Below are 13458 nucleotides of genomic sequence, written 5' to 3'. Positions count from 1 at the left end.
GTTTTTAGTTTGGAAGGGGGTTGGTGACCACTGGGGGAGTATGGGGAGGTCATCCCCCATTCCCTCCAGTGGTCATCTGGTGAGTTGGAGCACCTTTTGAGGCTTGGTCCTGAAAATAAAAGGACCAAGTAAAGCCGTCGAAATACTGCTTAACGCCGCTTTTTTTTTTCCATTATCGGCAAAAGCCGGCCATCTGGCAGCCACACCTATGCCCGGCCATGTCCCGCCTTCGCTAATCTACCAACACGCCCCCTTGAACTTTCGCCGGCGAAGTGACAGGAAAGCGGCGATGCTGTCAAAAAAGCAGCTTTCCATTATACCGATTTCACCGCTTTTCCGAAATCGCCGGCCATCTCCCGATTTATGTCGGGAAATGGCCGGCGATCACTTTCGAAAATAAGCTGGATAGTAACATAGTAGAGGACGGCAGAAAAAGACCTGCACGGTCCATCCAGTCTGCCCAACAAGACAAACTCATATGTGCTACTTTTTGTGTATATCTTACCTTGATTTAAATATATTTTCTAGGACTCATCCCACCTGAGTGCTTTTCTAGATTCTAAGACGCCTGTTACTCCTAAACATTCATTAACAGCTTTATCTACATCTACTCCGTGATAAAGTTAGGCTTATTATGCGTATCTTCTTTTTCTAATTAAATTAGTCACATTCCTTAAAATGTATTATATATATATATATATATATATATATATATATATATATTTGATTTCATGGAATTGTACCTTGCTTTCTCTCTAACTTTGTGGACTTGAAATGGATGGGATAAGGAATATATTTTCTTTTCTTTATTTGTATGATATAATGTTTAATCTGTTCCATTTTTCATCACAAGAGTTTTCTTGTAAGTATTTTTAATATCTATAAATAATAAAAAAAGAATGCATGTCTGCTACAATGATGGGTTTTTATTTTCGACTGGAAATTGCTTTGATGTATCTCAAAGGGTGGTACATCAAGAAATTAGATAATGCATGGGCAGATGATCAGACGCAAACGTGGGCGCTAGAGGCTATTAGCGCCATACTAGCGCCTGCGTTTGCTACCACCGCATGATCAGAGCCCCCAAGTCCGTGAAACAGTGCGTTAGCGAGTTCTGAACGCAAGTAGCATTCAAATGCACGCTAAACGGGGCTCTTAGTGCAAGTAGCATGCAAATTCTTGCTAAACATATTCCTCCTCAATGATCAGCAAGCAGCGCACCAAAAATTGGCACGCTGTCCACAACAAACCCTATGCCAGCTCGGAGTTGGCATTAGGGTTTGCACACCATTGGGAGGAATGGTGAGCCCTGTCTAGCATGCATTTGCATGCTAGCAGGCCTCCCAGTACAACCACCCCCCCCTGCATAAGCAGAACCCTGACCCCCAGCCAGCGACACGGGGGCTGGCGGTCCAGCGGACCCCCCTCCCCCCCCCCGACTCAGTTCACTCTCAGTTTCAATCCATATAACAAACACACCATCAATATATCTCAGCCAACAAATGGCTGCTTGAAAATTGTTCTTAGTATAAATGCATTGTTCTTCCAAATTGGCCATGAATAAATTTGCAGTAAGTGCCCATTGTAACTCCTCATAACTGTAGACAGATCTTATTATTAAACAATTATTTAACAATGCCAAATCTAACAATTGGACAAGAAAATCTATGGAGTACTTCTCAGAAGCTTCCAGATTGTTCTAAAATGGAGAATTTCTGTACTGTCACTCATCCTTGAGTACTTGCATCCTGCAGTCCACAGAGAATACCTGCTACAGCTAAGTAACTTGTTTTTTTTCTGCAGAACATCTAGTCTTCAGATACAGACTATCCCCTGGTTTCTGTAAATGGCACGTGCCCGATTTGCATATGCAATTTAATTGGATAATGAACCAATTAATGGCAATCACTGAGCCGTAACAATCATTGGTGCTAATTGGCATTAATTAAAATCTACACACGTCGGAGAAGATGACTGCAGTCCTTAGAGAACTGGCTGTGAAGAAGAGATTTTTGAAGATTTGGTGACCTTGCCACCGAGAGTCCGTCCTGTCATCTTAAATGATTTGGATGTTTCATAACTGAAGGCCCTGGGCAGAGCTGCTCTTCTTAGTGGTTGGGAGCACATGTGTTTGTGGAACTGGTATGATGTTGAGTGGCCATGATCGAGACTTGTAATATTCTTTCATGTGCATTTTAGCACACTTCTTGCACGGGGGGGGGGGGGGGGGGGGGGGGAATGAAACAGAAAACTGATCTTTTGGTCATCATTTGTCTGTCTTTGTACTGTTGTACTAACTGAGTAATTGCTACCTTATATATTGAATTGGTTGTTGATGACTGAATGAAAAATATTTAACCATAAAATCTGTGTGTGTAAATTTACATGAAGATCAAAAAGGGCACAGCTGTAGTAGGATCAGGGGCATTTCTACAAGTTATGTGCATTGTTATAGAATAGGGGGGATTCTGTGCCTAATTTAGGCACAGGGACTTACACCTGGTTTCATTTGGTGTAAATGGCCAGGCCTAAAAAGTTGTGAATCCTGGCACCTAGCTTTGAGTGCCGTTTTACAGAATAGTGCTAAGCGCCATTTACAGAATCTAGTCCTGTATGGGTACTTGTTTGAAAACTGGCAGGGATTTTGTGGACTACGTTAGTAGTTAGGTACCCTTTTGAATATTTATCCCTAATGGTCTAGTATTAGGAGACAGAGAGTCAATAGTTTTAGATATTTACACTCGGTATTTATGTGTAAGGGAATGGGATGGGATTTGCTATACTGCTGTTCTGTGGTTACAGTCAAAGTGGTTTATATTTTAAATACAGATACTTATTTTGTACCTCGGGCAATGGAGGGTTAAGTAACTTGTCCAGATTCACAATGTTTTGTAGTCTTCTTGTTTTAAAAAAAAAAAAAGATCGTATGCATACATTTCTTTCTGCATTTTAATATTTTCTTTAAAAACAAATACTCTCTTGTCTGCTGTTTTTAAATTACATTGATCTAGGGGAGGTCAAGATGGCATGAAAGGCAGATGTTGGCGAGTGAGGGCTCCTGTGCTGGTGCCTATGTGAGCAGCACTTCAAACCACAACTGCATTCTTGCAGTGGAGAAGAGGAAAGGAAAGACCCAATCTTAACCTCAGAGTTTAGGTTTTGGTTCATGGGCATCGTTCTCCAGGGATGTGCCACGCTGACTTCAGGTGGTCTATTGGGTGTTTTGATGGACCTGAATACAGACCAGGCTTTGCTTAACCTGGAAGAGAGATTACTTCTGCCAAGAGCTGGAAGTAGATCATCAGCTATAGCAGTGCCTACATTAGAGAAAATGCAATATTGTCTTCTCTGATGGGCAAGGAAAATTCTGCAAAGTAGTCCTCCTCCTTGAGTTGTGGAGGTGAATGATGGAGTGGATCAGCCTTAAACTATTGAAACATCTGAAGTTGCAGGGTCTCTTTGATTCTGTGCATATTTTGGACAGTTGCAGAAATCAGCCATTGTCAATATTGACACCTTGTGGGATGTCATTAAGGGTCTGGACTCTTTTCTCTCCAGCAAAACTGTTCAGGTATTTTCTGATAGTTCGGAGGTAGTCCAGGCTAAAGTGGAAGCAGAGGTTATGCAATTGTTTAAACAGAAATAACAGTTTGTAAAAATGGAAGAACAGATTTGAGAACCTAACATTGAAACTGTGTACTGTTAAGAACAGAGAGTTATGCTTCAGAAGACTGAACATTTAGATAACCAACTATGATGGACTAATTAAGATTTATTAACCAACTATGATGGAATAATTAAGATTTATTAACTTTCCCTACTCTCCTCTGGTGTCTCCTCTTTAAATACTTAAGCAGTATCATTGAGAAATTCTGAAATTTACAACTGAATTTGAACCACCTATAGTCCGAGCACAATATTTGTCTTTTGGTTAAGAATTAGGAACTCAATACCAGTAAGTGTTGGAGTATTGGATGTGGCAGCCTTTTTGGAAAGCTCACTGGAAGTGATAACTAAGAGAAAATAGTATTGTTTTGCATTACTATTGATTTTAATAAGACACATGGAGACTATTATACTCATCTATCTCGTGCTGACTCCACTCAATCAAGAGTTGATTACATATTCATTTCACGGAAGTTATTTCAAGTTTGGTTTTAGCGGAAATAGATCCATGCTGTCGTTTGGATTTCTGTGCATCTAGGTCCTCTGAGGCAGGATAGTTTTCAGTGGAAGTTTCCCATTGCACTTTATTGGGATCAATCTTTTTGTTTCTTCTTACTGGAAAAATGGAATAATTATAAATTTCATAATGAAGTGCATGTTAATCAGCCAGTTCTCTTTTGGGGAAACCGCCAAAGCTTCCCTTAGAGGTGAAATCGTAGCATATGCATCCAGGCAAAAGAAAATGAGGGAAAAATTTTGATTTTAGAAAAACAAGTGTTGGTTTTTCACAAATCTGAACATTATAAAAGTAATCTTTTACATCTAAAACAGCATTTAAATGAACTACTCCAGCAAGCAGCTAAATCTTTGACATATTATAAATACCAACTTCTTCATGGGAGCAGAAGTTTCTAGTTGTTAGCTTATTTGGTTAAATCTAAAAAAGGCCCTTCCAAGATTTAACAATTGCAGGGTAGAACAGGGCAAATAAACAATTTAGATTCAGAGATCAATTCAGTTTTCAAACAATTGTACGAGACCTTATATGCAACGTCGGACGAGGACTCTTTAGATGGATCCTTATTTCTGGAAAATCTTAATTTACCTAAAGTCTTGAATGCTCATAAGATATTACTTAATGCCCCAATCTCAGATGGTGAACTTGCCTTAGCCATACAGGAAAGTGCCTTTAATAAAGTGCCCAGTCCAGATGGGTTCTAGGCTGAATTTTTTCAAAATTCACCAGGAGAAGATTGGGCCTGCTCTCCTGAATTTAATTATATAGTCAATAATAATGTGATGCCAGAATCCTTGAAGACTGCTCAAATGATATTATTAAAATCTGACAAAGACCCAAGTTCTGCCCCCCCCCCCCCCCATTTCATACCAACTTAAGTCTTTATTGAATTTTGAGACAAAATTATTTGCAAAAGTTATGGCCAATCGCTTGGCCCAAGTGTTGCCTTCGCTGGTGGAGAGCTCCCATATAGGTTTTGTCAGGGGTAGAATGGCCACGAAAAACATACAGTCAATTTTGGCTACCTTGGAAATGGTCCAAAACTAGGGCTTATCTTCCCTTTCTAATGAGTTTCGATGTGGAGAAGACATTCGACTGTGTTTATTGAAACTTGCTGTATTTAGGCCTTATGGGGTAGAAGGTTTTTTTGAGGATGTAGTGCATGTTTCATACTCGGATCCCAAAACTATAATGTATGTCAATGGGATATGTTTATAGTACTTTCTTGTCTGTTGAGGCACGTGCCAGGGGTGTCCATTGTCTCCTTTACTTTTCGTTTTGGCCTTGGATACCTTATCAGGGATTATTCAAGCAAATCCAGATATAAGCGGGGTATGTTTCAAACAGTCAGAATTTAAAGTTTCTGCATTTGCAGATGACTTGTTAGTTCATATCACTGATCCCTAAATTTCTCTTACAGGGTTGATAGAGCTTTTTGCTGAATATGGAGACTTTTCAGGGTTTAACTTGAATTGGTTGAAGTCCCTGGCACTGGCCTCTTCAGATGAGGTTCAGCAGGGGTGGATCGGGCAATTTCTTTTACGAAGGGCAAATCATTCTTTCTGGTATCTGGGGATCTAGCTGATGATGCAGATGACAGAGTTATATCTGCTTAATTGTACTCATTTGCTTACTTCCGCTTCTGAAACTTTATCAAGTTGGCAACAACTTCTTCTTAGTCTGCATGGTAGGATCCATCTGTTTAAAATGGTTAGATTTCCAAGATGGCTTATATGTATTGCAAATGCTGCTCCTTAAATTGCTGAAGAAAGATTTTTGTATTTTTTATAGACCATTATCAAAATTTTGTTGGGGTGGCAAAAAGCCTAAAACTACTCTACTCTAAAAATGTTATTGGGTAATTGGTGGAGAGGGGGAATGGGATTACCTGATTTATATAAATACTAGTAAAAAAGGCCCGTTTCTGACACAAATGAAACGGGCGCTAGCAAGGTTTTCCTTGGAGTGTGTATGTTTGGGAGAGTATGTGAGAGTGACTGTTTGAGAGTCAGAGTGAAAGTGTGAGTGTGTGAGAGAGAGAGTGAGTCTGGGTGTGAGTGTGTTTGTGAGAGAGTGTGTGTGAGAATGAGAGTGTGTGTATGAGAGAGAGTGTGTGTGTCTGGGCAACAGAGAGAGTGTGTGTGTGAGACACAGATTCTCTGTGAGAGTGAGTGTATGACACCAAGCGAGTGTGTGAGTGACTGTGTGGCACATAGAGAGTGAATGTGATACTGTGTGAGACAGTGTGTGAGAGTGAGAGTCAGAAAGACATTGTATATGAGAGAGAGAGTGTGAGCCGTGCCCTTCCAATCCATGGCCATCTGTCCCCTGCCCCCTCCATTCATCCTTTTCCAGCAATTCCCCTCTGTCCCTGAGCCCTGCCCTCCCAATCCATGGCCATCCATGTTTGTCTGTCACCTGCCCCCTCCATTCATCCCTATCCAGCATTTCCCCTCTCTGCCTGAGGCCTGCCCTGCAATCCATATCCATCCATGGCCATCTGTCCCCTCCATTCATCCCTATGCAGCAATTCCCCTCTCCCTGAGTCCTGCCCTTCCAATCCATGGCCAGCCATGCTCCTCTGTCACCTGGCCCCTCCATTTTTCCCTATCCAGCATTTCCCCTCTCTGCCTGAGGCCTGCTCTGCAATCCATATCCATCCATGCCCATCTGTCCCCTCCATTCATCCCTATCCAGCAATTCCCCTCTCCCTGAGTCCTGCCCTTCCAATCCATGCCCATCCATGCTCATCTGTCACCTGGCCCCTCCATTTTTCCCTATCCAGCATTTCCCCTCTCTGCCTGAGGCCTGCTCTGCAATCCATATCCATCCATGCCCATCTGTCCCCTCCATTCATCCCTATCCAGCAATTCCCCTCTCCCTGAGTCCTGCCCTTCCAATCCATGCCCATCCATGCTCCTCTGTCACCTGGCCCATCCATTTTTCCCTATCCAGCATTTGCCTTCTCTGCCTGAGGCCTGCTCTGCAATCCATATCCATCCATGCCCATCTGTCCCCTCCATTCATCCCTATCCAGCAATTCCCCTCTCCCTGAGTCCTGCCCTTCCAATCCATGCCCATCCATGCTCCTCTGTCACCTGGCCCCTCCATTTTTCCCTATCCAGCATTTGCCCTCTCTGCCTGAGGCCTGCTCTGCAATCCATATCCATCCATGCCCATCTGTCCCCTCCATTCATCCCTATCCAGCAATTCCCCTCTCCCTGAGTCCTGCCCTTCCAATCCATGCCCATCCATGCTCATCTGTCACCTGGCCCCTCCATTTTTCCCTATCCAGCAATTTCCCTCTCTCCCTGAGTCCTGCCCTCCCAATCCATGCCCATCCATACTCCTCTGTCCCCTGCCCCCTCCATTCATCCATTTCCAGTAATTCCCCTCTCTCCCTGTGCCCTGCCCTCCTAATCCATACCCATCCATACTCCTCTGTCCCCTGCAGCCTCCATTCATCCTTTTCCAGCAAGTCCCCTCTCGCCCTTCCATGACCCCCCCCCCCTCGCATCCATGCTACTCTCTCTGCCATGTCCCAGCCTGGGCCGCCCTCTTCTCCCCCCCCCCCCCCCCCCCCCCCCTTCGCATCCATGCATCCCTTTTTTTTATTCTTTTTAACTTTACCTCCGTGGCGGTTCGTGCAGCGAAGCGTCAGGGAAGGAGGCGGCGCTCCCGACGTCTAGCTTTCAGGGTTGCCAGGTGGAAAATTTTTTGCCAGCCCAATCCAGCCCCAAAACCAGCCCAAAACCCGCCCAAACACAAACCCCGCCCCTAACACCCCCACCCCCGCGTCATCACCCCGCCCCCGCCGTCATCAACCCCGCCCCCGCCGTCACCGGCCCCGCCTCCCCGTCATCGGCCCCGCCTCCCACGTCACCGGCCCCGCCTCCCCGTCATCGGCCCCGCCTCCCACGTCACCGGCCCCGCCTCCCCGTCATCGGCCCCGCCTCCCACGTCACTAACCCCGCCCAAAACGTCACTAACCCCGCCCAAAAAACGTCACTAACCCCGCCCCCCCGCGGCCGAAAAAACCGCCCTGAAGCCCAAAAACAGCCCAAAAAACCGCAACCCGCCGCGGGCAAAAATTTCCCGCGGCGGGTCGCGGAAAACCGCCCAATTGGGCGGTAAAACCGCCCACCTGGCAACACTGCTAGCTTTCCCTTCAGCGCCGCCTCCTTCCCTGACGCTTCGCTTCCGGATTTGTTTGTTTAGACGCGAGGGCGGGGCAGAGACGGCTTGCTGGCTTCACAACACGAACGCCACGAACCCACGAACCCCACGAACCCTTTCAGAACGTTGTCCTCATTAGAACGTTCACGGTGCGTTTTATTATATTAGATAATTGAAATGAAACAAAAGCACCAGGAGCCTTCAAAAACGGGACACAGTTCCTTTATTGGTCAAAATCAATATACCAGTATACACCTTTGAAGCTCCTTCCATTGTATCTACAATAGAGTTTTCTGTTACAACCCTTGCGAGCATTGTGGCAAGATTTGATCAGATATTGGGGTGTAGATTGCACTACATCTGATCTTTTACCTCTTAGGTGCAATGCAGCATTCCTTCCAGGGGTTGAGAGTGGGACATAGCTCCAGATTTACCTAGTTTTTAAAAATGATTGGCAAGGATAGACTTTCATTATCGGAACTTCATAATGCTCTACTAGATATCTCGCCTCCGAAAGTCAGAATTGACAGGAAAGTGGTGTGGAGATCTAAACAGAGCACCTGCTTATTTGGATATTTTTAAATCAGTATCTAGAATACCAGATTTGATAGTCAATCCTGAATTGTGGGAATTTCAGTTCAGGGTGATTCATCATGTCTATATCACTCAAACCAAATTTTTAAATGGGTGGAACCGATTCACCTGTTTGCCAGAAGTGCACTCAAGCTCCCAACTCTTTCTTTCATGCTTTTTGGTAATGCCCACATTATTGTTTGCGTGTGTGTTCTGGAGATTGATTGTTCGGTACTTGGAGTGTGTACTGGGTTCCTCAATACCACACTCAGCATCAGGCTTTTTACTGGATAAGCATGGGGTTTTTGGATTGCAGAGCAGGGGAGGCTGTTTACGAATTCGCAAGGTGACCCTATTGGGTAAGAAGACTAGTCTTAAGGTTTGGACTGTAATAGACTCGCCTTCATTCTGGGGTTGGTTAATATGTTTCACCACATTATGTTAATGTAGAAACAAAAACCTTGTTTGTTCTATAAACACCAAAAGCAGTTTCTGTTAGTTTGGGATCCTTATATTAAGTCTTTCTTCTAAGACCCGAAGTTTAGTGTTTAACACATTGTAATTGAATGGAAGTGAGAAAGTGGAAGCGTCCTTTCTCAAATCTCCACCATTTTTTGTCTGTTTTTGTTGTTTCCTTTCCTTTTGGGTAGATTAGATTGGTGGATAAATGGGGTGGGGTGGGGAGGGGGATGTTAAAGGGAGGGGGTAGTTATATATGGGTAGGGGAGGAGGGTGATGCGAGCCCCTAGGCAGCTGCCTACACTGTGAGGTCTGCGTGTAACTTACCCACAACCTCTATGGCCACCAGCTAGACAGCCTCTACTACAAGCTCTCAGCTACAGCCTGTCCTGTCTGCCCACTCTAGGTCGTGAGGCAGCCTGCTGTAAGCTCTTTACTGCTTGCAGTCTATACTGTCTCTCCATGTTTCCCAGAGACATGTGTAGATAACACTCAGACATTTAATATAGGTAAAATAACTTACATTGATCTACAGTATGCAAATTGATCTATAGTATTCTAATAAAAGTTATCTCACAGGATTAAGGTGAGCATAGTTGTCGGGAATACAAGCATATAAGTCAGAAGTCAGAAACCAGTGACATATGGGAACAGCAAACTCAAAAAATCCTTCCTTTCTGTCTTCAGAGCTCTGCCTAGCTGTAGAGCTTCCTTTTCATGAAAAAGGCCACAGTCCCAACAAAAGAAATGTCAGTGCAATAAATGAAAAGGCAGAGAGTCAAGGAAAAAAGGCAAAGGGAAAAAGGGGCTTCAAAACAGACAAAGGCTGTCAAGGATATACCTCATCTCTGACCAACCCAGCCTGGCTCTCAGCCAATAGGGAAATCCCTGACCATGTAGGAAAGAACTGTTTTGAGGCAGGGGCCTCTCTCCTTTATCAGATGGAAAGAAATGTGAGGCATCTGGCTTTTACTTTGACTTAGCTCAGAATGTAATTAAGTTTAACAAAAAGTATGCAGTTTACTATTACACTAATGTTAGCTAAAATAATATAATACACAGGAACACAATACCATGCCTAGGCAACTGCCTGGGCACCAGGTAAACTAGGTTGCTGGACTAATAACATTACAAACTAGGATACGCGTGAAACAATTCTTCCCGAGGGAAACATTTTGCAACCTGATACAATCAATGGTACTAAGCCATGTAGACTACTGCAATGGAATTTATGCAGGATGCAAAGAACAAACATTAAAGAAACTTCAGACTGCTCTAAAACACGGCAGCTAGGCTTATATTTGTAAAACGCGATTTGAAAGCACAAAACCCCTCTGCGAAAAACTACACTGCCTCCCAACCAAAGAATGCATTGCTTTCAAAATCTGCACTCTGGTTCACAAAACTATCTACGGTGAAGACCCAGGATACATGACCGACTTGATCGACCTACCAACTAGAAACACATCTGAATCAACACGGACGTACCTAAATCTGCACTACCCAAGCTGCAAAGGACTCAAATACAAATCAACTTATGCATCCAGCTTCTCCTACATAAGCACACAACTGTGGAACGCATTACCAAAAGCCTTGAAAACTACGTAAGATCACCTAAACTTCCAGAAAAAACTAAAAACTAACCTGTTTAAAAAGGCATACCCTACCAATCCAACATAAATGCCTGATCTCTGCAACACAACAAAACTAAAGTACGAAATGGACATAACATAACTCTTACGTTGTACGATTCCCTAATGTGGCTTTACCACATGAACTTTATCTTACCACAACATCACTTTGTATTTGCTTACACCAGAATCTGCAAATGCCTCTCCGGTACTATGTAAGCCACATCGAGCCTACAAATAGGTGGGAAAATGTGGGGTACAAATTAACAAATAAATATCTATATATGCAGGCCAAAAACAGGTAATTTGGCATTACTTAGGTGAATGCCTAACTTCCACATAGTTTGAGTTTTTTTGCAGTTCCCATCAGAGGGGTGTTATAGGGAGGGAGAAGTTATATGAATGTAATCTAATAGCTGAAGGACTTTTACCTAATGGCGTGAGAGGCTATAAGAAACAAGACCTATCACTGGATAATTGGTTTGATTATGTTGCTTGCCCTTTCAGTCCTATAATATACATATTATTATTATGTCTCATGTGAGATCTCTTCTTTGCTCATATCTCTGTTTATGTTGTTGTAATGTAAATATTTTTCTATTTTTATAATAATAAACAGATATAAATATAAATTATGGAGGTCCTTCAGCTATTCGATTTCTTGATGGCTAGAAAGGGGTGGAGCTGCTTTTTTGGTGGCAACCCCTAAGTAGATGGTATGAAATGTCTGGCTCCTAGTACTGTGACTCTCTGCTACTAGTTATACTTATTTTCTTTCCCAGCTAGGAATTATTATTTTTTTTTTTTGTTTCTGATCGAATGTGATTTCCTTGATCCTCTTTATTTGGTGGGCTAAAAGTTGTGTATTTTACCTGATTGTTTTCCTCTTTAAAAAATATTTTCTGTATTCCTGTTTTCGAGTAGACACTTGAATGTATGTTTTGAAATTTGAGTTAAAATAAAATAAAAAAAACTTACATTGATCTAGGTATTTTGCTCTTCAGACTTTAGTGGTATAATGCCTTGTGGTCTTCACTCCCAGTTCTCAAAGACCACCAATGAGTCAGGTTTTTAGGTTATTCCTAATGAACGTTCATATAAGAGATTTACATACCTACTACCTCCATAGTATGCAAATATCTCTTGTGGATATTCATGAGGGATATCCTGAAAGCTGACTTGTGGGCAGCCCTCAGAAACTGGGAGTGAAGACCAAAGGTATAATTTTTGAAAGTAACGTTAACAGGTTTATTTTTTTGTTTCAGTTTTTTTCTGCTGCAGGATTATTAAGTATCAGATAATATCCTTATTTTTCAGAAGAAAATGTTTATAAAATGCTACCTTAGTTTAGGATATAAGCTCATTTTTATTACTTGTTGCTAAATTAGAAAGTCACATGGCCATATGTTTTGTTTGTTTGCCTCGCGGCTGTGACTTGTATCCTATATATTGTAATGGAACCTGCTTGGAAAATAGTGGGTCATTTCTTAGGGACCTCAATGGATGGTTGTCCATGTTCTTGAGCTACTATTCAGCGCTGTTCTTTTTTCCCCTGGCAGTAATGGTAACAGCAGTAGCTGGAGCAGTCTTGGTTTAGAAGGGGAAATGTATGAGGAGAATATATCCTTTCCACCATCAGACAGGTTGGTGTAGTCCAGAAAACTAAGCAAACAGGTTCCTCATAATTATTGCATGAATTGATCAATTGAGAAAGAAGACTTAATGCATATACATGAACGTTTGTAGCCTTGAATATGATTTTATTGCATACACTCACTTCCATAGGCTTTTGCTATATTGGGATGTAAATATCCTTTAATCAACAAATTATGATTTATTTTCTATGCATGCCTTGCTTTTAACTGCACTTTCAAGACTTCAAAGGATTGTTTCATCTGTGCTGGAAATAAAAGCTTGCTTCTAAGGAATTTCTGAAGGTTTTTGAATTAGTAAATTAAGTAGTGAAAACTAAACAGATGGGTATTGCATCAAATTATTTGGGAAATGTAAAACTGTATTCCAGATTCATAAGCTTTCTTGATATGTATGATGTGTGTGATATATATGTCTTTGTGTGTATATATATATGGATATATGTGTGTATGTACCTATGGAAAATCATAGATATCTGGTATCCAGAATTTATCCATTTATAAAATGTTCACTATTGGATCAGAAACCTCCATGAAATATTAGGAGAAGCAAAGCTTTTTTCATAATCATTTCTGGAGTATTATGTAGACATACATAATATTTCTGTCATTGATCATTCCTGTGTTCTAGCATTAGCTATACATGTATGCCAGAAGTACTGAACTATTATAATAGGCGGGTTATAAATGTTAAATATTAAAATATACCATTCTGTGTTTTAAAATTTCAGTGATGGAGCAGAAGATAAGGAGGAAGAGCTCAACAACCCTACTAATGGTAATA

At 42.1% G+C, this 13458-nt stretch overlaps 1 protein-coding gene across 1 annotated transcript in view; it reads left to right on the top strand.

Annotated features, from left to right (window-relative positions):
- AKAP11 (A-kinase anchoring protein 11) overlaps positions 1–13458 on the top strand; it is a 131346-nt gene that overhangs the window by 91853 nt on the left and 26035 nt on the right. Inside the window, 2 exon segments of the mRNA XM_030200544.1 lie at positions 12582–12665; positions 13406–13452. Of these exon segments, the coding sequence (XP_030056404.1) occupies positions 12582–12665; positions 13406–13452 (131 nt within the window).

This window comes from Microcaecilia unicolor, chromosome 4 (assembly GCF_901765095.1).
Source record: "Microcaecilia unicolor chromosome 4, aMicUni1.1, whole genome shotgun sequence".
Taxonomy (NCBI): domain Eukaryota; kingdom Metazoa; phylum Chordata; class Amphibia; order Gymnophiona; family Siphonopidae; genus Microcaecilia; species Microcaecilia unicolor.
Note: the sequence above shows the minus strand (reverse complement) of the source record. Positions and strands in the feature narration are given on the sequence as shown.